The sequence below is a fragment of the Colobus angolensis genome, unplaced genomic scaffold, assembly GCF_000951035.1.
Source record: "Colobus angolensis palliatus isolate OR3802 unplaced genomic scaffold, Cang.pa_1.0 Scaffold5, whole genome shotgun sequence".
NCBI lineage: Eukaryota > Metazoa > Chordata > Mammalia > Primates > Cercopithecidae > Colobus > Colobus angolensis.
Window position 1 is genome coordinate 19,606,939 of NW_012118487.1, and position 25,119 is coordinate 19,632,057.

At 36.9% G+C, this 25,119-nt stretch overlaps 1 protein-coding gene across 1 annotated transcript in view; it reads right to left on the reverse strand.

The window, feature by feature from the left end:
• Positions 1-25,119, reverse strand: part of ANXA10 (annexin A10) — a 102,962-nt gene that overhangs the window by 2,796 nt on the left and 75,047 nt on the right. The window contains exons 5-11 of the mRNA XM_011959646.1: positions 24,164-24,254; positions 23,127-23,206; positions 7,248-7,301; positions 7,058-7,151; positions 5,721-5,816; positions 3,576-3,634; positions 322-444 (exon numbers count right to left, since the gene is read on the reverse strand). Coding sequence (XP_011815036.1) covers positions 322-444; positions 3,576-3,634; positions 5,721-5,816; positions 7,058-7,151; positions 7,248-7,301; positions 23,127-23,206; positions 24,164-24,254 — 597 coding nt within the window. The remainder of the gene's footprint in view (positions 1-321; positions 445-3,575; positions 3,635-5,720; positions 5,817-7,057; positions 7,152-7,247; positions 7,302-23,126; positions 23,207-24,163; positions 24,255-25,119) is intronic.

The window sequence follows — 25,119 nt, forward strand, 5'->3', positions numbered from 1 at the left end:
TTTTTGTATTTTTAGTAGAGACGGGGTTTCACTGTGTTAGCCAGGATGGTCTCGATCTCCTGACCTCATGATCCGTCCGCCTCGGCCTCCCAAAGTGCTGGGATTACAGGCGTGAGCCACCGCGCCCGGCCGAGGTAAAGGGTTTTCTAAGTTAGCACCTGTTGATGTTCTAAAGACTGTGTAGGGGAAAAAAGTAGGTTATCCCTGACTGAATAGTTACCTTTTTAGACTCTGCCATGAAGTTATTTGAACGAGAGCTTTTATCTCAGTTTCAAAAAGGAGGAAATGTGGGTCCAAATAAATCATGTGTCGGAGACTTACTCTGATATCATGAAATAGGGATTTTCCATATCGCTCTTTGTATCGTTTCCTTATGGTCAACAGATCTATTTCACTTCTGGCAATGATAATCCTGATTACAGTTTTATTATGGAAACCAAAGTCCTAAAAGATACAGAAAAGTGGGGGAAATGAGAAGACAGCGTCTTAAAAGTCAGTCTGTCCCAAGTGGATACACCCCTTTTCCGTAGTCATTTTCTCTTCTTCCTGAGTTCTTCCAACACTGGCATCACCGGCTGTGGCTCAGATCCTGAGTCATATCTGTCACTTCTCGCTTTCCCTTACTGCATGCTGACATTGAGTTATTCTCTTCTATTTTCTGAATGCCTTGTGCTCTCTATTCCAGTGCCACCACCTTGACTCTGACCCTTATCATTTCACCCTGATTCTGCAATAGTTGCTCCCCCTTTTTAGTCTTGTCAGACTTCACACTGTCCCGCTCACACTGCATTATAAACTACAAATCTGATCCTGTGGTCCTTCTCGGTAAGAATTCTTCCTTGGAGGGGAAGACATTCTGAGCTCTGTCAGATGGACATTGATTTGTTTAAGAGAGCAATAACATTTTAATTTTATTTTCTGGTCATTATTGAGAAATTATAAAAATTAGAATTCTAGGTGCTTCAAATATTTGCTGATTTAAATTCAAATGCAGAAAAATACAAAATCAATGTCTGAATGCTAGCCCCCCCAAATACTACACCCTAACAAATCAGTTTCAAATTGTCTTTCCAAACAGAGTAATCGTGACATCTAGTGGCCAGAAAACAGAATCTAATTTTTGAAGCCTGAATGTTTTGGATGTATATTACTAATAAACTTTTCATAATTTGAGGCAGTTAAAATGAATGATTTAACCAAGTATTCAAATTTAAAATGTAGATCGTTCACTTTAGAGTGCACTGGAGAAGAACACAGAATATATCTTTGGTTCAGGAGTGATTAAAGCAGCTTTTTAACAAATATTTGACATTTGAGATCTTCATGTATCAAAAATTACATTGCTTGAATATACACTCCTTCTCTGTACCTACAAACCACTTGTGAATACACGTATCTTCCTTTTGCCTTATAACACACACACAGCAAAAATACAGTTTTCATGTATTATTAGAATAAGTAGCCTTGAATTTGTGCATAATTGGAATCAAGGTAATTGTGATTATTTTCCCATAGTCATTCACAAGAGAAGCTTCATACTGTTGTTGTAGTGGTTGGTTCTTTGAGAAAGAAACGATTGAAATCATCCTATAGCATTTCCCAATACACTATTTCAAACAAATGTTTAACCAAATCAACTGTTTCTCCCAGAAAATAGAATAAAAGAGAAGCAAGACTGTGAGCATTGATTTTCCTTTTGTGTTCTGGGGTTACCCAGGTTCTTCCTTTGCATAAATGAGCAATACATTGCAGAAGATATATAATAACATATTTCTGATTATTAACATATTTTCCCAGCATGCTGGCTACTTTTAAGAAGTATATCTGTTAAATTTACTTTGAGGATAAAACTGGTTATTAAAATTACTGTATTATTGGATGTATTTTTAATCATTTTCTTTGAGTTTTCAAGGCTATGACGTGTATAATTATCTGTATGAGGCTTTCTTTTTCTTTTTCTCTTTTTCTTTTTCTTTTTTTTTTTTGAGACACAGTCTCCCTCTAACGCCCAGGGTGGAGGGCAGTGGCGCTATCTCGGCTCACTGCAAGCTCCGCCTTCCGGGTTCACGCCATTCTTCTGCCTCCGCCTCCAGAGTAGCTGGGACTACAGGCGCTTGCAACGACTGCCCGGCGAATTTTTTGTATTTTTAGTAGAGACAGGGTTTCACTGTGTTAGCCAGGATGGTCTCGATCTCCTGACCTCGTGATCCGCCCGCCTCAGCCTCCCAAAGTGCTGAGATTACAGGCGTGAGCCGCCGCGCGCCGCCGAAACTTTCTTTTTCTAACTATGTTTCATGTACATATGGATAAGTTGTGCATTATGTGATGCACTTAAGTGTTTTTTAAAAAACGAATGCTCTAGGCCGGGCGCGGTGGCTGACGCCTGTAATCCCAGCACTTTGGGAGGCCGAGGCGGGCGGATCACGAGGTCAGGAGATCAGACCATCCTAGCTAACACGGTGAAACCCAGTCTTTACTAAAAATGCAAAACAAAATTCGCCGGGCGTGGTGACGGGCGCCTGAAGTCTCAGGTACTCGGCAGGCTGAGGCAGGAGAATGGCGTGAACCCGGGAGGCAGAGGTTGCAGTGAGCCGAGATCGCGCCACTGCACTCCAGCCTGAGAGACAGAGCCAGACTCCATCTCAAAACAAACAAACAAACAAACAAACAAACAAACAAATGAATGAATAATAATAATAATAATGCCCCAAAGTATGTGTGACTGAATAACGCACTGAAGTATGAAATACATTCCCATTTAATTACAAAAATAGATTTAGACTTTATGGTTTTCTAGTTGTCACTTTAAATACTTTTTGAAAATAACACAGTGTTTAAAAATATCCATTGATATAATTTCGTGTATTGAAACTTCAGGAACGTGGCAATTTCTTGCTGAGAGTTTGTAATATTTTGACATTTTCTGCTTACTGCCATATGTTTTGTACTTGCATAAGTCCGATGTGGGGATCTTTGGAAATATACAAAGACATTTGAATTTACCAGTTTCTGCAGATGTTAAATAACCTCTAAAGAACATGGGGAGGCCGGGCGCGGTGGCTCAAGCCTGTAATCCCAGCACTTTGGGAGGCCGAGACGGGCGGATCACAAGGTCAGGAGATCGAGACCATCCTGGCTAACACAGTGAAACCCCGTCTCTACTAAAATACAAAAAACTAGCCGGGCGAGATGGCGGGCGCCTGTAGTCCCAGCTACTCGGGAGGCTGAGGCAGGAGAATGGCGTGAACCCGGGAGACGGAGCTTGCAGTGAGCTGAGATCCGGCCACTGCACTCCAGCCTGGGCGACAGAGCGAGACTCCGTCTCAAAAAAAAAAAAAAAAAAAAAAAAGAACATGGGGATATATACCCCAAATATGGTTCCCTAAATTTGATACAGAAAGCAGAGTATTATTTTTATCGGATATGTCTTATTTTTGGTGTCTAAACCATTTTTTTTTCACTTGGATGTATTTTCTTTGTACATACAAGTTCAAAAATGGTAATGAACATTTAAATGATGGAAGTAAAATTAATCCTTTGACAGACACAATTAAAAATATATGAGTCTTACTTACATGAATTGCACTATATAATCTATAAGCAAAATAGGCTGGTTTGTCTCGAACACAGAGAACTAGGAGAAATCAGAGAGAAGAAACATTGAGAGTGAAAACATACATTTTCGTCAGAATTTGAGAAACAATAGCAGTTTTCCTGTTACAATTCTTACATTGTATTATAATGTCAACACTTACAATAATGCTAACATTATAAGCCACAGGAAAAAAATATAAAGCAACAACATTATAATGAGTCATGCAGATTTTCACTTGGTCTATTTCTATCTGTTGGAACTCTTGTTAGTTCCTTCATGTAGCCTAACGAAGAAAACTTTATCATCTGTATCTAAAAATTAAATCAAAAGAGCTTCAAGGAAACCCAGGTTATTACCACTATTATAGATTATTATTATCATCATTGTAGGATTCAATATGATATAGCTCCCATGTAATTTGTTCATCTATTTGAATACTATTTTTAGTAACTTATAGATTTGTGAGTAGACCTGAAGCCTCTGAAGGAGAAACTGTATGGACCACACCTGCTCTAGACCAGTTTTAGAAGTCATCTAATAAAAACTGCTAAGGCAATTAGAACAGCCTAGAGCCTGGTCAACAGTTATCCTTGCTGGAAGTCAGTTGATGATCATAAACTTTCGGTAATGCTTATTTGAATAGGTTAACAAATTAATACATGAATGGGTAATGTATGAGAGGCTATAATTTCTAGCCAGAATGAAATCATCATAACAGTGTTTCCCTAGTAGTTTAAGTAATTATTTTAGGTTGTGAGATTATACCCTCATCTTTTCTTTCATTTTTAATACATGAAACGTCATAATCACTCTTGAGTCACTAGTCTTTATTACCTCCTTGAAGGCAGTGACTTTTGCTGTTTTTGTTGTTTCATTGTTCTATCTGCAGTGCCTAAGTCAGTGTCTAGAACAGTAGGTGCTCAATAAATGTCTACTGAGTGAATAAATCAGTTGAAATGTTTTCTGCCATTAATAATGTCCACCACTTCCTCTCTTATGTGCACTGCTTTGTGGCAGGGGTCTATAGTGGAAAGAAAGCTATCTTGAGATTTGGATATTATGAGTTTTAGTCATAACTTTGTTACTAATCAGCTGATAGGCTTTGAGGCAGTCAGTTAATTTCCTTAGGCATTGTTTATAAAATGAAGGATTTTGATGTGGTATGTGGTTATTAAATTTTGTAGAGAATTTTCTGGAATAAATGTGACATTCTCAGAAAAAATACACAGTTATTAATAGTCATTTCTTGCATACTATTTTAGGGGCTTCATCAAACTGTTTTCATGGAACCCTAGCTTGAGACTTCTTTACTGGATAAGCTACAAAAGTTCCTTTATCTCTCAGCTGTCACACTCATGTATGCCTCTGCCATTCAAGGATGGAAAATCACAATATTCATTTATTCAACTAGTATCTAAGTGATTACTTGATTGTGCCTTCGATGGAGATATTTCACAATGACCCCCTTTGGTCGTCCCTGAAATGTGTGCTGTCAACTCACAGCACAGTACAAGACAAAGATAGTTCTATTGCACAGGTAGTTCTATTGCAGTTTTTCTGGATAACTAGCCCTGTTTTGTCCTCTATGGAGGGATATTATTTCTTAGGAAGGAGAAAGAGGTGTGCCACTATCACAATAGCCTTAGGAAAATCACTACTTAGTAAATCTCTTTTATGGTAGGATTTACTCCTAAACCAAAATTTGTTAGTAATGGTCACTAAAAAATCCTTTACCTCCTAAAGAGAAGAAAGCACACTGTTAAGTATTTCTCTGCTCTTGAGCAAGGGAATGGAAGTCAGTAAAGATAAAATGGATTGAACAGTGTGAGAAGCCAATTCCGAAGAGAAAATACCTGAGAATGATGTGTTCTCTGGTATGAAAGTTGAACTAGCTGTTAGGGAGGGGTATCAGTTCATTAAAGTCATCAGGTTGCCAGTTCAGTGCATTTTATTAGTAACTGATGTACTCTTCCCCTATGGAGTTTACGTCCTTTTAAATAATAAAATTCAAGGGATAAAATGACTTGATCAAGAGCTTACTCATGCGTCTTTAGTTCATTCAGAGCCATTCAGCATTTATTGAGAAATAAAATGTCTGCTGTATTTCAAATAATTTATTACTTACCAATTGCAACCAACAGCTCCTGAAAGTATCCATCATAACATTCATTAATGGCATCTACCATGTCTTGCCCAGAAATATTTTGAAATTCCTGAAAAACTTCAACAAATTGATGTAATTCAAAGGAGATTTTGAAAATATTATAAATGTATAATATAAAGGTTAGATTGTTACACATACTAAAAATCCATATTTTCCATAAAATAATTAAAAGTACTACTGCTACCAATTCTGTTTACTATAAATACCATTGAAACAAATACAGATACTCTTAGTAGAGTCATCATAAATCTTGAACTTCAAAGACCTGTTATTATTCTCTTCTCCTGGGGAACAAATGCCACCTCCAGTGAGACTCACTAACTCACTGGTGATTTAAATTGAGAGGAAACACACACCAAGCCATTATTTATGGACCAGTTATTTAGGACATATATACTAGGCTTATGTCAACAACAAACTTCCTACTAGAGCTTAAATATGAGAATTAAGTGTAAAAGTCCTCTCTGTGATGATTAAAATAGCAGTCAAAGTATCTATAAAGAACATTCTGAGAAAGATGAAATCAACTTTATGGTTGTAGACTGGGGTTTACTAATTTAGAATTGTGTCAAATTAAGATTCCTTATTTCAAGAACTTAGTTATCTGACTATCCCAGGCAACTTTAGTTCTCATCCATTCTTACTAAAAATTAGAAGCAAGAAGATGTCTTTTCATATTATTATATGATTATCATTAAGGCAGGTAATGTCTCTTATTGACTTGTAAAGTCCAGATGTGGGATTGGGGTAGGGTAGGCCATCTGTTGAAAATTTTCAGCCATTTGTGCATTTTATATAGAAAAAACAAAATTTGTTTTTAATAAAAGAGAAAGATACTGTAGTTTAGGGAATAAACAAAGGGCAAACTAACATGAGTGTACTCTCTAAAACCAGTAAGGTTCTATCAATATTGCAGAAATCATGACATCAATAATAATGATCTTGATGCAGTATTGACTGGTTAAACTATATTTACTATACATTTTTGCAAGACAGCATATAATATACCTAATAAGAAATAGCTAATATATTTGAATAAGTACTCCATCAAATACAGAGACAATTTTTAAAATGCTCAGTATTTGAAAGTTACTGGAAAAAATATTAAGGAAATACTTATCCCTCAGTAATGTCATTAAATAAGGCACATCTTATAAACAAAATTCAAAATAAGTACCTTTGAGGTAACTGACTTTCCTCTATTTCCCTGTAATATATCATTTTTGTTTCTAGTAAACCACCTTCTTTTTGTTATATAATAGGTCGAGTAGCTGGAAAGAACCCCAGTTAATAATTACCCAGCCACAGCTGCTGGTAGCTCTTGTTGCACAGGATCATTTGCAGCATGGTTTTGTGCTCCCCTGTCTTCTGCTGACAGGCTTCCCATAGGACCTGGAACATTAGCCAGCAGAGAAGTACCATCAGAACCACTCCAGCCCATTTTAACCAAGGTTCTTTGCAGTCAGTCTGAGAACTGGCTCTAGTTACCATTGCATCCTGAGCAGCCATAGCTGGGTCTGCATATCCTTCCTCTCTGGTCCCCTGTAAAGTAAGCACAGGTTTTCCATGTAAATGTTCTTAGTCAGCAACTCATATAGGATTAGTGGGACCAAAATCCTTGAACTACTAAACATTCTGATTGTTCCTAAGGAACTTCTACTATTATCTGCAGTAAGTGTTCATTTCCTGATTTCCTGAATACTTTAGAAGGTAGTATATAAGGTGTTGTCTTAAAATGTGCATTATTTTATTTTACTTTTTCTTTGCAGCATTAGTAATGTTTGAAAGACATTGAGACATTTTTCAGTTTTCCAAGTCTCTGTGCAGTATCTTCTCCCTTATCATACTGAATATCCATTGCCTGACCATGGCAGTGGGTGTTAGAAATGAGTGTTAACATTGTTAGAGCAAAAATGCAGAGAAAGTCCATCTCTGACTTGCACAACAAAATAGTAATGAAATTCAGACTTTGCGCAGTTAGAATATTTTGTAAATCTGTTTAACTCTCACTCCATTATCATTTAGAGAACAGACATGGTCCAACTGATCATTTCAAACAGTAGGGAAGGGGCACTAACCAATGCAGGGAACATTAATTCCTGAGGGTTATGAGGGCCAGTGGGGAGAAAGAGGTAGGGAGGCATGTTATCAGTCTAATGCACTGTTTCTTTTGGGTCCAGATATAGAGGGGAGGCTTTCTCTTCGCTCCAATTATGTTAACAGAACACTGAAAGTACAGTGGTTTCTGCTTCTACCATTTTTTTTTTTCTTTTTAGAACAGGTTAGAATGCAGTGGCATGATCATAGTTCACTGTAATCTCGACCTCCTGGACTCAAGCAATCCTCCTGCCTCAGCCTCTCAAGTAGCTTGGACCACAGGCATGTACCACCATGATTAGCTAATTTTTTTTCTCAGAAAGGGGATCTCGCCATATTGACAAAGCGGACTGGTCTTGAACTCCTGGCCTCAAGTGATTCTTCTGTGTCAGCCTCTCAAAATGTTGGGGCGATAGGCATAAGCCACTGTGCCTAGCTCTATCATCTTTTAGGACACTGGAAATAGCCACAGTGTAGTGAACCCAGTGAGACAGCAAGATTGGGCACAGGGAGGTCTTGAACACAACTTCCTTGAATTAACCTCAATCCCTAAGTAGTATGAATGGGATCCCAAATTTCTTACATATGGAGGAACTTGCAATCTAGCTGAGAACCTGTGGGGAAGCTTGCCAGATTGAGTTGTTTATGACCATGGCAGGGACAGTGTTCCAGCAGTCAAGGGCTACAGGATAGACCACAATGACTTGAACTGTGTGGGAGACACAGCTAGACCTTTAGGGTAGTCTTCAGCTCCCGTGAGGGTAAAGGTGAAGCTAAGTCATCCTGAAAGGTTACTCTGACCAAACTGGTCAATTTGGCTTTGACCAAAGTGAGACAGAGAAAAGATCATAAATTAAATCAGTGGCTTATCTTGGCAGCTAACACTGATAAATGCTCATATGCTGGTCATTGACACCTCATATGTTCTTGTCCAGAATTGCCAAGAATTGCTATTCCATAGTCAAGACCAGCAAAAATGTGGGCAATATCTTGATCTAAGGACACAGTGACCTTCCTGTTCCCAAGATATTTCATTAACCACACACACACATCTCTCTACCAATTGCCTTCTTAGAGAGAAAGGAGGAGGATGGCCAAAATCTGAGAGTCAAATACTTAACCCAATAAAAGTAAGAATGAGATTGAACATGCACCCACATTCGCTATTCGAAGTATTACAGAGATTAAATTTGCCACTTTAGATTAAATATTAGGGCTTTTTTTCTTGATAACAAAAAGCTAGAGGTGTATGAGAAAGTGCAATTTATTCACAAAGAAATAAGAAAGCTACCATTTGTGAGTAAATTTGTAGCCCTGGAACATTTAATGTTTGATCATAACTCTAAAGTTGTATGTCCCCTAAAGGTAAACAACTGATGGGAAATAGGCATGAGTTTGTCAGTTACATTTCTTCTTCTTCAATTTCCTTTGCTTAAAATACCAAGAGACTAAGGTTGCACATATGCAATTCTTAATTTGAAATCTGTGTATTAAATTAATGGAGTGAATAATGTTATTGAGTGGTAGGACTCTGGGTGTTATTTTCAAATCACGGAAATGTGGAGGTGCAGGTACCCTAAAAGTTCCACCTCATATTTTGGTGACAAAAATTAGAGATATTAAGTGAATTGCCCAAGGTCTGATTGTTAGAGAAGAATGTTTATTAAATTTCAGTGTCATTTCTGACTCTGAGGTCTGGTTACCATACTCTTCCCTTAGCCTAAATAACTTATTATTTCTACACAATATGCTCTGGCTCCCTTTCAAATTCTCTCTTGTGATTTTAATTTATACCAAGTAACAAATGATTGAAAACAATATGCTATATCTTCTGTGACTATATGCTATTTATTTAATGACATACATTTGTGGTAATTCTTAGTCTTCATCTTATTTAATCTATCAGTAGGGTTTGGTATAATTGCCACTCTCTTCTTCTTGATATACTTTCATCACTTGGCTTCCAGGATCCTGCAGTCTATTTTATTTTATTGGTTACTCCTCAGTCTGGTGAACTGGTTTCTCTTCTTTTCAATCTCTTAATTTTGGAAGGTCCAGGTAGTCAGTCTTCGATCATCTTTTTGTCTGTATTTACATTTCTTCTCTTGATAATGCTATCTACTCAAGTGGCTTTAAATTTCATCTATATTGTAATGATACCCATTTATCTTACCCATTTATTTATTTACATCTCTAGCAAAGATCTGTCATCTGAACTTCAGATATGTACATTCCAATTGCTAAGTCAGCATCTCCACTTGATTTTCTAAAATACATATCAGGTTTAGCATGTTGACAATCCAATGCCTTGACTCCCTCCACCTCAAACTCTTTCTATATTCCCAGTCTTCCACACTGCACTTCATCCTTTCTGTTGCTCAGACTAAGAAACTGAGAGTCACATTTGATTCCGTTTTCTTTGGCCTTTTCATAGCCTACATCCAATTCCTCAGGAAATAATATAGACACTGCCTTCAAGATGACACAGCATTTTTTTCTGTGCATTTTGCCAGTTGGAGGCCTCCGTGGCTGGCAATGCTCCTGCCTGGGCCTTGCTCGCCCTGGGCTTGTGGCAGGAGGTACCCTGCCCATTCGGCCTGTTGGGCTGTGTTTGATATGCAACCTGGCCTGGATCCCATGGCCACTGTGACTGCTCACTCAGCCCACAGAGTGAGGGGGTGTGTGAGTGAGTAAGCATGGGCTCCAGCTGGCTGCTCCAATCACTGGCACAGGTGCGGGCTCCATGTGGGGCTTGTGGCTGGACCAGGCATGTCACAAGTGACTCCAGTGTCCAGATAAAGGGGACATGGTGGTGCCTGAAAACTTAGAGATGCCTGGTAAATGGGGGTGTGTTAGCTATTTTAGTTCCACCATCCGCAGCCTGACTTAAGGGGGCATGTGGAGCCAAGCAGCTGCTTCTCCCCTTGCTTGGTGAGTGGAAAGGGAGTGCTACACAGCTGCAGCTCTATTCCTACTCGCTGTTTGGCAGGTCCCAAGTTCTTGCCCCGCATCCAAGGAGAATGAGGTTACACTGACAGCCAGTGGGTGAACAAGGCGAAGAGTCTTGTTGAGTGAAGAAACAGCTCTCAGCAGAAAAGGAGACCCAAGCTGGGCAGCCCCCTTACCCAAAGTCAGGTAGTTCCTCCCCCACCACCCAAAGGTGGACAGTACCCTGGTCTGGCTGAGTCCAGGGTTTTTATGGGCTCAGAATGGGGGCATATGTGCTGATTGGTTAGTTAGTATGTAAAAAAGGTTAAAAAAAGGCACCACTCAAAGATGGGCACAACAGTGTCAAAAACCAATTAGGGAAGGGTAGGAATATGTAAAATAGGTGAAGGGTGGGGATCAACCAGAGGAAAGCACCTCACATGGGAAGAGTGGTTCCCAATCCGGTCTGTCGATTTATCTGAGACTTGTAGATGGGTTTTCACGTTTAAACTGTGTTTGGTGTGAAGGTTGGGTTTCACTGCCCCTATCTGCCTAAAGATTTGTCTGTCTCCTGCTGCTATCTAAAATACATCCAGAGACTGGGAACTTACCACCACTGCCAATGCTCTCCTTTGGGTCCAACTTAATATTACAGGTAGCTTTACTGTTGAAGCAGCCTCCCTACAGGCTTCTGTTTCTACCTTTGTCTCCCTGTAGTCTTTTCTCAGTGTAGCAGCTATTGTGAATATTTTAAAGCATAAGACCACACTCCTTCACTAAAGACCCAGCAATGACTTACCTCATATCCATTTCACTCAAAGGAAAAGCCAAAGTCCTTAAAATGGCTTCAGGATTTGACATAATCTTACCACATGCTACTTCTCTGAATTCACTTACTATTATAGTACGTTTCCTTTGCTTGCTCAGAGGCCACCAACTGGCCTTCTTGCTATCCCTCATACCCATTAGTTTTTTTTACCTTACATTTTTCTCTAGCTATACTCTTTACTTGGAACATCCTATCACATTGATTTATTTGTTAACTCATTCTTTTATCCATATTTTTTCTCAAATCTCATCTTCTCAATGAGGCCTACTCTGACCAACCTATATAATATGGCAGGAGGGGCACAGGGGCTCACACCTATAATCCCAACACTTTGGGAGGCTGAGGCGGGTGGACATCTTCAGGTCAGGAGTTCAAGACCAGCCTGGCCAACATGGTGAAGCCCCATCTCTACTAAAAATACAAAAATTAGCCAGGTGTGGTGGCAGGCACCTGTAATCCCAGCTACTTGGGAGGCTGAGGCAGGAGAATTGCTTGAACCCAGGAGGCGGAGGTTGCAGTAAGCCAAGATTGTGCCATTGCACTCCAGCCTGGGTGACAAGAGCAAAACTCTGTCTCAAAAAAAAGAAAAAAAATATGGCAACCCACCCATTATGCTCAGCCCTACAATACCCTCTCCCTGTTACTCTGTTCTGCCATTATCTTTCATCAACCTTCTAATATTTTATATAATCCACCTATTTTTTAAATTTACGTTTAATTGTCCATATTCTCTTGCTAGGATGTAAACATCTTAAGGGCTGGGATCTTTGTCTCTTCTGTTCACCAATAATTCCCAATTATCTAAAATCATGATTGGCACATGGTAGGCATTCAAGATATGTTAGTTGGAAAAGTAAAGAAATAACTTCAGATAGCAGACTTCAAAGATGCATCAGTGGATGTGGGAAGATTTTCTGGATTATTGATATTTTCTTAGTGATCTTCAGCCTTTATAGCTAAGTAAGCTCCGCCCTTGCAAAGTTTGTGAGAAATATTTAAGAATTTTCTGCAACTTTACATATCTGAAATATTGTTTGGAAAGATCATTGTTTTGGACATTTAACCTGAAATGGTGCTTCTCTGTTTATTTTCCTATGCAGCTAATTGCCAAGAGCACTTTAAGCACACTGGTGGATTTAAACAACGTGAATAAGTAAGATTGTGATTTGGCTTTGACAACAGAGTCAAGCTGGCTTTGTCATGTAAAGGGCCTGAGATGGCCACGTGGTATGTTTAATTGATGTAAATACCAGAAAATGGCATAAATGAGTATAGAATTTAGTTTAAGGGCATGATAAACATGGGAAGGGAAGAAATGAAAAGAAATAAGATGTGGGTGAAAATATTTGGAGGCGATAAATTGATTACAGATGATTATTGAAAGCTGTCGGCAATAACACTCCCAGAGGCCTCATTGTACGAGTTCAAGAAACTGTCAAAGGAGAATCCTGAAAGCCAAGGTAAGGAGTAAGTATCCAATTGGGTAGTTTCCATTCTCTCTCTTCCTGAAAATATTTATCATTTCCAGTGTGATTTGTACATATTGATTAATTAATCTCTAAGTGACTAATTTTTCATTATTTGACAGATAATTAGATATTTCATAAATCTGTGTAATAAAAGCATGCAGGAAGCATTGTGAGCCAGTTTAATAATTGGCATTAGTTTTCAAGAAGAATGTGTTCCAGCTCAGTTGTTTCCTTATTAGAAATCATCCTGTCAGGAAACACTTTATAGATAAAGTAAAAGATCTTCTCTTCTGGAAAATATGACAATGATTTTTAACACTAGCCATTTCATAAAATCCTAAGGCTCCTATGCTCCAATTACTCCAGTCTCTATTAATTCAAAAAACTGGGTGTGTCTGAATTTTAGTGACATTAAAAATATGAAAACTATGGGTCAGCTTTCCTTCGATTCTAAAAGTGAAGGTGCATAGGGAGGTAGAGGACTTGATTATAACAACCAAAGAATTAGAGAATATTTGTATTGGAAAGGAATTGAAAGAAGGACGAGCTCATATCCTTTAATTTACAGAGTAAAAACCTGAATCTCATAAAAGGTTAAGTGGTAAATCCAAAGATACAAAACTGATGGGAGAGATCTGATTACACTGTGTCCCACAGTTATCCACTAGGAACTCACCAGCTCCAAATTTCACCTCCCTTCAGGAAGAAACTCCATTTATTTTTGTAAAATATCTAGATAGATTCCCTCTAAAATGGTGTACACCACAGACTATGATGAAGAGAAGTGATGGACTTTTACAATCCCATTATTCACTTTACATCTTTTCCAGTGTTCTGAATTTACTGATCGAAATCCTAAGTCAGTGGTTTCAAACTGAGGAGCCATTAATGTAGAAATGAGAAGCCAATAGAAAATCTCTGAACTATTTAACAATCTAAGAGAAGTCATACATTTTACTAACAGTATAAATTATCATGGAACTTCTGATTTTCAAAGAGACTATTATTAAAGGAGATTATATTAAGTTTTTTAATAGTTTGTTACCTCTGTTTTCTATTATGAGTTAAATAATCTGTATGAAATGTGTATTATTGTATTTTTGTATATTTTACATTTTAAGGAAAATGTACTGTGAAACTTTATAAGTATATATTAATGTTAAATAAAGTTAATTAATTTTATTAATTTTCCTTGGTTTCTTATAAAATGTAAGTCTTGATTCACCACACTTTTTGGTATTCTATGTTGAAAGGAAAATTTTACTATACTTAAAAGTTGTTCCAAGGTTAAATACTCATACATATATTTAATGTTCCGATTCTGGAAATCGAACTTAAGAAGTAACACTTTTGGTGGAACCACAAACTGAAAAGAGTCTTGGGTCCTGAATCATGGTTTGAAGAAGAGCTTTATGCCTATTAGGAACCAAAAGCCTAAAACTCTAAGCTTAAAACACAAGCAATACAATGGTGATTCTGTCGTGTCTGCAATATACAGGATTAGCTTTTTCTGTTAAGATAAATCTAGGAAATAAAGTTGTGTGTGGAAGCAATAAAAATCTGAGCTATTCATACATGTAATTCATAGAAATTTATAGGTGCTATGTTTTTTTGAAAATTTTAATGAAATATATAAGAAAGAAAATCAAAAAATTCAAGTTGATGTTATATTTAAAAAATAATAGTTCATCCTCTACATTCATAATCCAAATTAGGTAAAAACCAGTGATAAAATATTGTGTTATTTTAAAATATATGTATATCTATACAAATATTATATATACAAATACTCATACTCATGTACACACCCTATCATTAATAAAGCATATTATTTAATTTTAGGAAAAAAAATAACTATAATTGAGAATAAAATTGATTGCACTATTATATCCAAAAAATCACCATTCATTGGTTATTTTTTCCCTTGTGATTTATTTTCCCTTGTGTTTCATTTTTGGAACTTGCGTTTTCCCCTGAAATACAAGAATGTTTGCTTTATAAAAATACACTGTGATCCTAATCCTTTGATGTCAGTTATTTTAGGTGGTTTATAGCTCAACCTTTAAGGAGGTGCAGAATGCTAACAGGGTTTGAGTTTTGATCGTTGACATTTTACCAAATAGAAGTAGAACTGGAGTGGAACCAAATGGGGTTGGAGGTAGGAGCAATACAATTCAACAGCATAGGCATAGTGCATCTAGGCCTGACTTCATGTCAGCCCTTTCATTAAGTAGACCTGTAATGTCAGGCACACCACTTAACCTCTCTAAGCTTAAGTCTCCTCATCTCTAAGCAGAAGGGATATTGCCGGTTGAGTTTCCTGGGAAGCTGACTTTGAGACGGAGATCAGCATACAGCCTGCTAATGATGGAATGTTCTTGGGATCAACACCTATGGGAGGGAGGGAACACAGCAGGATCTGGCTGTGATGTAGTCCTAATGGAATTAAATGAAGTCCTTAGGAAAATAATTTTCTTCCTACTAAACAGCTTACTTTTTTTTTTTTTTTGACAGAGTCTTGCTCTGTCACCCAGGCTGGAGTACAGTGGCCTGATTTCGGCTCACTGCAACCTCCACCTCCTGGGTTCAAGCATTTCTTCTGCCTCAGCCTCCCAAGTAGCTGGAAATACAGGTGCATACCACCAGGCCCAGCTAAGTTTTGTATTTTTAGTAGAAACGGAGTTTCACCATATTGGCTAGGCTGGTCTTGAACTCCTGACTTCGTGATCCGCCCACCTCGGCCTCCCAAAGTGCTGTGATTACAGACGTGAGCCAGCGTGCCCGGCCACATTTTTCTTAAATGAATTGAAATACATTTGCAGGTAGATATTAAAGCAATAAAAACTTGTTTGATATTAGGATTTATAATGGTTTATAATGGAACTGTTGGCTTCACTCTGTTAGGTGTAATACCTGTGCCAAGAATCTCTGAGTGGAAACTGTTGCTTTAATTTATATTATTGTAGCAACATTATTGTAAAATTACCTTTTATTTTGAAAAAAATTTTTAATCAAAATTAATCTTATAAAATGCAAAAGTTAGAAAATATTCAATTGGCATCTTGTCAAGTGAGATTATTTTAAAATAGTAATTATTATTGCAAATGTATTTTTCTACAAATGACTTCAACTTCTGTTACAAATTAAAATGAGCTTATACCTACATTTTACCAGAAGCTTCAGTTTGTACTATGAAAAACCAAATTATCTTTTCTCCACTGACATGGATAAACCTGCAGATGAAAATCTTAGAATAGGATGATTTACTGAGGGTGGTGACATGGGAGTTTTATGAACTTTGCAGACAAATCACAGAAATCCAAATTTAACTAAGCCAAACCAAAACCAAACACAACAAAGCAAATTCTTGATATTAATTAAAATTTGATATAAAATTGAAATTTTTAATTGAAGGGTCAATGAGTTTACTTGGTAATATGCCACATTTTCCAACTAATTCCTGTCAGCCCTTTCATTAAGTAGACCTGTAATAATGTCAGGCACACCACTTAACCTCTCTAAGCTTAAGTCTCCTCATCTCTACACAGAGGGGACATTGCTAGTTGGGTTTCCTGGGAAGCTGCCTTTTAAATGGAGATTAACCTACAGCCTGTTAATGATGGAATGTTCTTGGGATCAACACCTATGGGAGGGAGGGAATAGAAACTGAATGATTTGAAAGACTCCAGTCAGCCCAAATGACCAGTCTTTCTTCAATGTGGGACAGGTAATACTTAGCTTCCTCAGCAGTTTTTTGTGGAAGATTGCTTTATTCCTAATGCAAAATTGACAATGGCTTGAGTGCATACATGTATGCACACACACAGACACACACATGCACACACAAAGGATAAAAAAGGATTAGAATTTGTATTGCTTAGCAATGAATGGCATTATTAGTTTAAATTATAAGTTTGTATTCCAGTCTGGCACATATATACATATATATATATGTGTGTGTATATATATATATTTTCATTCTTTAATTGAATATTTAATTGAAATTATATTTCAAATATAATTTACATGTTACAAAGTTTTAAATTATATTAAAACATTTTTAATTACAATGAGCACACATTAAAGGAAATTACATCCCCTGGGTTTCAACATGTTAATCCACTCCAAATGAGGAAAATAGCAAAATAAATAATAAGAAAAAAAGGGAAAATAAGTATTAATTTAAACTTGCACACTGTCACTGATATTTTAGAGGAACAAGTTATCATTAAGAACCATTTTCTTTAACTATTTTCTGTGTTCAGACTAGTTCTAGACAGGGTAGAAACAATCATTAACTTTAGCTTTTTGGCACGAAATGATATAACACTAACTTCAGAAATATAAAGTTATCTTTTTTACATACTTGTAGAACAGAAATTAGGAATTTCTTTAAACATTTAAAAATTGGCAATTTTGTGGAAAATCAGCCTATGGTATGGGTTTATTTTCCTGATTGATTGGGGAATTTTCTGCACTTGTTTCCTGACTTGAATGTTTCCTTGTTTCTGTTCATTCTGTGACAGGAGCTAAGACACCAAGAATTCAATGTAGCAGCGCTCATTGCTAAAATGTGACTAAGAGATTCTAGGCAATAAAATAAAATTCTTCTTAATAGCCTTTTCCTGCCTAAATATATGTTCCTTTCCTTCTGGTGAATTTTCTCATAGTTTCTTGTATTCTTCAGCATATAGTAATAATACAGTATACTGTGCTAATAATACTATATATGTACACATATAGTATTATTAGTAAATGTACATATATACTGCATTATTAGTACATAAATATACAGATATGTACATATATATATCAATCAGGGTATGTCTGATTGATTTGATCAGTACAAACTCAAAGAGAAGAATGGGATTATAGAAATTAGAGAAATGCTAAGAAGGAAAACTGGTTTTTATCTTGAACAAATCAAGTTCTCTTAAGTCACAAGTGAGGTACTCACTACAAATGAGTGGTAAATTATGTGCAATTTTAAAAACTTTCTGATCATCTCACATTCTGCTCAAAAATGTCCCCATGGCTCTTTCCTGGTTACAGGAACTCTTCTGCCTAGCATCTCTACCAGCTCTCTAATCAGAAAAACTTGCCCTATTCAACAAAAGTCCTTTGAGCCAGCAGATTCTCCAGCAGCACCTGTCTACTTATCCTGAACCACCCTTTCTTCCTCCCCTCATGTTTGCAAGTGATGCTAATTTTTCAGAATCCTGTTAAAGACACATCATATATGAAACCTTCTTTTACTTTATCCAGCATTGAGTTTTATTCACTCAGATTTTCTCAACTATTTATCCTTCTGGCCATTTATTTCCAAAAAATATGAATTGCTTACCATGTATCATGTGCAGAGCTTAGTTATAAGTTACAAATTGGAATAAAGCTAGATTTTATGCGCAGAGAACTCAGTCTAACTGGAAAGATGGATATGCAAACAGATTCAATATCACATAGTAAGACTATAATAGAAATGTGTATAAAAGGCTTGGAGGAGAGCAGTTCTCATAGAGTGGAAGAAGGCTTTGGAGAATAAATTCTTTGAGAGGTCTGATGGGGAATTGTTACCTTCATTCCATACTAGCATTTTTGAAATTTGCTTTTGTTCTCTGTTGGAACAATTTTCTGTCTTAGTCCATTTGTGTTGCTAGAAAGGAATTTCTGAGGCTGAGCAATTTATAAAGAAAATGAGTTTACTTGGGTCACAGCTCTGCAGGCTGTACAAGAAGCGTGGCTGCAGCATCTGCTAATGCTAAGGGTTTCAGGCTGTTTCCACTCATAATGGAAGGTGAAGGGGAGCTGGCATGTGCAGAGATCACGTGGTGAGGATAGAAAGCAAGAGCAAGAGGAGGAAAATGCCAGGTTCTCATTAAAAACTAGCTCTCCTGGGAACTGATAGGGTGAGAACTTGCTCATTACAATGAGAATCAGCATCACGCTCTTCATGAGGGCTCCATCCTCATGACCCAAACACCTCTCGCTGGACTTCACCTTCAGCATTGGGGATCACATTTCAACATGAAGTGTGGGGACAGATGCATGCAAACTCTAGCAGAAGAAAAACTACGTTATATAGATAAATGTTTAGCTTCATATTTTAAAACATACTTAATGGCAAAAACAAAACAGAAGGAATACAAAATTAAAATATAGCCTCATCGTTGGCCTTTTGTCTCCTAGAAATGAATTATTAATGGTAGGATTAATTATATAGAAATATGATATATATGTAACATATTTCTATACATTTTATATAATAAAATGTTTTACTCTGATGTATTCAGATTAAAATTGCATATTTTTGCTCTTTACAGTTTTTTATTTCCTTTTTGATAATATAATAAACATCACTCTAAAAGCGAGATTAAAAGTAGGAACAAGATTATTAGAAATGGTGGCACAGTAAAGACATGTTCAAAAACAGAAAGCATGGATACAAATACAAAGACATTTTCCTTTTGAAGTATATTTAAGAAGGAATGCAGTGCATTTTGTGTTTTTATTTCCTTTGTTTATATATGCTTCCCTTTTAGAAATTCTATTTGGGCCTAATATAGTCATCATCAAAAGTTTTCTATTTATTGACAACTATGTATTTTCCATCTTCTGTTACCCATTTGTATTTCTTGGTTGCAATGTTCAATTTTCTTTCACAGCTTTGAAATACACTGATTGGCAAGGCGTGGTGGCTCACGCCTGTAATCCCAGCACTTTGGGAGGCTGAGGCAGGAGGATCAAGAGGTCAAGAGACTGAGACCATCCTGGCCGACATGGTGAAATCGCGTCTCTACTAAAAATAAAAAAATTAGCTGGGCTTGGTGGCATGTGACTGTAATCCCAGCTACTCGGGAGGCTGAGGTAGGAGAATCACTTGAACCCGGGAGGCGGAGGTTGCAGTGAGCCGAGATCTCACCATTGCACTGCAGCCTGGGCGACAAGAGCAAAATTGCGTCTCAAAAAAAAAAAAAGAAGCAGAAATACACTAACTACAGATTGTAAAACTCGTTTCAACTTCCTTGAAGACAAATAACTTCACTACCTTTGATACTAAGTAGGCCTACTTGAGTGAGGGTTTAGCCAATGATACTTGAGCAGAAATAGGTATGCATTACAACAAGGCTCATAGACACTTCCATGAAGAAACCTCTATTCTCTTTCTGCCTCCCTGGGTTGAAGACAGACATGACAAACTTAAAAGCCAGTAGTAACGATGGAAAGAGACCAAGTCTCTGGATCACTTCTTGGAAGGGAAATGCACTCTGATCGGTAGCACCTGTTCTGGTCTTCCTGTGAGCTTGAGAAATGGCATTTACTTTATGCTTTTAGTCATCTATTACAAGAAAGAGATAAGCTCAGTAAGTAACTGGCTAGTTTGCAAGCAGACACACAAGGGAGAAGAGAGAAAGTTTAGAAATTTGGTGCCTTGAAGAGTTAGAAAGAGAAACCACTTACTGATTCCAAGCAATGTAAGCTGAGACTTGAAGAGGTTTTGAAAAGTAAGGGTCTTTTATGGCTCAGCCCTCTAGTAATACCTGGCCAGTTTTACTTTCTGAGAGATCCTTCAAGGAAATGTTTTTGAGTCGTGAAAATAAAAAAGGCATAAATGAGGGAGCAGGGATGCAAAGTCATACTGCAGAAATATATCTAGGAAAGAACTTTGCATGTGGTTAAGTGGTAAATGGACCTAACCAAAAGCAAGTAGATCCAACTCTTCTAAGTTTTTAAGAGAGCCTCATTTTCAAAGACATTACAAACCCAGATTAAAGAAACGTTGATAATGTATGCTATAAGCAAAATGTGAGGACTCTAAATTTGCCAGAGTTGAGCTGCTATGAAAGTGGTACAACCTTCAAGGATATAGGGAGGCTTCTTGACTTATGATGGGGTTACATCCTCATAAATCCATTGTAAATTAAAATATCCCAAGTCAAAAATGCATTTAATACACCTAACCTATTGAACATCATAGCTTAGCCTAGCCTACCTTAAATGTGCTCAGAACACTTGCAGCAGCCTACAGTTGGGCAAAATCATCTAACATAAAGCCTATTTTACAATAAAGTGTGTTACATATCTCACATAATTTATGGAATATCAATTATTATGTGAAAATTGCAGTAGTTTTGCACCATCATAAAGTAGAAAGGTACCATGAAGTAGATAAGTCAGACCATAAAAATTCAGGGACTGAGGACTGTCTGTTCTCCAAAGCACCTCTTCAGATAAAGCCAAGCAGGATAAAGGATAGAGAAGGACTTCTCAGAGTTTATCAACAGTAGCCACAGAAAAGTTTAGATTAAAAACAAATCCAAGAATTCATGGAGACAATTGACACTGGAGTGGTTCAGAGAAAAGGAAGAAAGAATAGACAATGATCTATCTTGTATTTTCATCTGGTGATTGTAACTCCTCGCCTAAGAGTGTGGGGCTCTGGGTTCCTGAGGGCTTTAGGCAGGATTCTCACTCTAGTCGCCTCCACCTGGATTACAGAACTTTCTCTCTCCTAGGTCCTACTCTTCCAGCTTTGTTCCCACTAAAAAGGCTTTCATGTATTCTTTTCTAATTTCATGTTCCCATGTACCAAATTCTATCGACTTCTTGGTTTTAGTGAAATTCTTTGGTGTCTACTAATTCTTTGCTAACTACTATGCCTTTGATGTGTAAAGGAAAAGTTTAGGGGTTTAGAAACTCTTGTTTCATTTCAAACACACACACATGCACACACACACACACACACACACACACATACAAAACGCAAAACCAAACAAAAATTCCAGCTTTTAAGACATTTTCCTCAACTGTGGCCTTTGAGATTCTCTTTTAGAAATGAAGAGCTGAGCACTGACTCTCTCTCTCTTTGCATTCCTGAGTGCCTTTGTTAAATAGGATAGCAGGTATATTGGAGAATATGTATAAAACAGGAGATAATTATGTCTTTACAAATATTGTTTGTATTACAATGCTAACATGTGGAATATTTTCAAGAAATAGTCATTAAATGGAAATATATATCGTTTAGTCAGTACAGAAACATAAATGATAAAATCTACTTTTAACTTAAAGTAGTGTTTCTTTTTGGTAATGTATAATACCATAGAATTTTTATAGGCTGCATTGAAGATCATATGCTGGCTTTTAGAGTCTCTATCATTCAATCAAATTCTGGATTTCTACTTATTAGCTCTTTAGACAATCATAGAGCTCGAACTTTATACTTTTTGATTATTCTTTTCTGAAGTACTTATGAGAATATTTGTATTATAGTGTTTTGTTATTAAATGAGAAAATTGTTTCTCTCCTCACACAGTACTAGGCACATTGTAGGAGCTCAGAAATGTTAGTGTGCCCTAAACTCATGTAGCAGTTTTAAAAATGAAATTATTTCTAAGGCTGGGCATGGTGGCTCATGCCTGTAATCGTAGCACCTTGGGAGGCTAAGGCAGGCAGATCACCTGAAGTCAGGAGTTCGAGACCAGCCTTGCCAACACGGCGAAACTCCATCTCTACTAAAAATACAAAAATTAGCTGGGTGTGGTGGCACATGCCTGGACTCCCAGCTATATGGGAGGCTGAGGCAGGAGAATCACTTGAACTCAGGAGGGGGAGGTTGCAGCAAGCTGAGATCACGCTACTGCACTCCAGCCTCAGCGACAGAGTGAGACTGTCTCAAAAAAAAAAAGAAAGAAAGACATTATTTCTAAATAGAATTATTAATTTTAACTGTAATATTTTTAATCTTTTAATTTTCTCGGAATATATAATTAATTATACATACGTTATACATACATGTATATTTATAATGTCTTTAGAATATATTTTTAATTTTTTGAAAATAGAGCTGATGCATTATCCATACTTGTCTTTAACAACTTAAATTTCTAGTTGAGTACTTTGAACATGGCTTCAGTAAATGTTACTACACAGAATTTACTGTTGAACTGTAATATACTGGAGTTTTCTGTTCTTTTTTTTTTTTGCAATGACATATACCTATTTTCTTAGAGAGTGCAAAGTGGTGTAAATTTTGGAATGCCATACCTGGACCAAGTTCATGAGAGTATCTCTGAAGTGTCCCGAGGTCTCTGAATAAATGTCCTCTTGGAGGTTATTGCTGTATTCTGCATAAGGAAACACATTAAAGGTATGATTTATTATAGAACTATATATCAATGTATTTTGAATAAGTTAATGTTATTTCCCAGTTGTGAGTACAAAGTCCAGGAAATGTAGTCTACCTGTTGACATTTCTTTGTTAATAAACTGTCTGCCAAAGAATTCTGTCACCTAATGGTAACATAAGCATAGGACTGTTTTTAAAAATCTTTATTCCAAAATTGAAAAACAGGATTGAGAGTCATTTCACATTCTCTGATTCTCAAAATACAGTATTATACATTCTATTTCCATAGACTGCTGCCCAGACCAATACTTTCTCTAAGTGCTTCATCTCATTTTAACATTTTAGTGCAAGTTCTGACTTCATTCCCTTCAGAAAAGTCTTGTTTTTGTTTGAATGCAATAGAGATGACTGTCCGCAACATTTTCTTGACACACAATGTCACATAGTACATAATGCAACAGAACTTAAGGCATTATACCTTTTTGAAAGTGAAAAGAGTTACACTTTCTACTTTTGAAATGTATAAAAATCTGATTTTGTGGTAGATTACAGGAATGTGAAATTTATGTAAAGCGAAGCAGATGTATTTGTAGAATTCACTGAGCCATTATTGTACTTTATTTTTCCTATATGCTGGGTCTTTCCTGGGTAAGAGATTAAATACCCCCTGAATTCAAGTGTGGGGCACTTTCCTGTCTTAATGAAAACATTCACCTTATAGAGATTTGTAATTATTTTCCTGGAAAATTTGCTTAGCTTGATTGTCTAGGGAACTGTTTCATTTTCAGTGCACTAATAATCAATTTTACCTAATGAGTTAATTAGTCCTCAGTGAATCCTATGTTAAATGTAAGAATGTCTTAGATAATTCTTCAAAATACAGAAACTGGAATATTCAACGTGTTATAAAGTTCATATACGTGTAAAATACATTCACATATGTGTATTTCCTTACGCAAGCAGTAGGCTTCTCGCATCTGGAAAAGTTCTCCATTTGTTCTTGAAGCTAGTATTTCAATGAGGCAGTTCTCATCAGTGCCTACTCCCTAGAGAAAGGAAGAAAAGAGATAAATGTAAGGATATTCTTATTGGGAGTAATAGCGCACCTTTTGTACACGAAAGGGATACAGCATTTCCAGTGTTTTGAGAGGTGGCAGGGAAAGGAAGTGTGTTTAGGATGAAGGGAGGCACAATCTTAGTTCCAACTTTGCCATTTACTACCTATTTCATCCTGAAGAATTAATATTATCTGAAGGAAACTCTGTTTCTTCATTTAGAATGAAACAGTATGAGCATTTCTAAACAATGCAGAGGAAGACATGTTCAAGCAAGGCTCATGGCACTAAGCATTTCCATTTGCTGTTGAAATGATATTTGATATTCCATTTGCTGCCGCAATATTAATTCTTTAGCAGGCTGACATTAGCATACAGGTTTTCTAATTTGCCAAGAATATTTTAAGGACCTGTGGCTGCCTCTCTAGATGTGGAATTTTGTACAATTTGCGTAAATATTTGGAAGGACGCTTTCTGTGGTCTCTTGCAGACATATGCATATATTGGTCTGTGAAAGCGATCTAAAGACAACACACCTCTTTTAGGAAAGCCTCAGAAATCCTTAGCATTCTATGACATATTGATAAAATACACTTGTTTAATCAAACAGCAACATATAACTTTATTTTTAAAATAATTTTTAGACACGTAATTTTGCAAGAGGGAGGAACTGACATGCAACGTTTGTTAAAAGCGATTAGTTAAAATTCATATACTTTTTGTACAATGCCTATTTGGATCAGTAAATATGATGGCCAAAATCCATGTCCTTTAATTTTTTTCCTGTTGCCTCTTTTCTGTCACACATTGTTCACAGATTGTGGTAATCTGGTCATTGGCAAGCATCACACTGGAA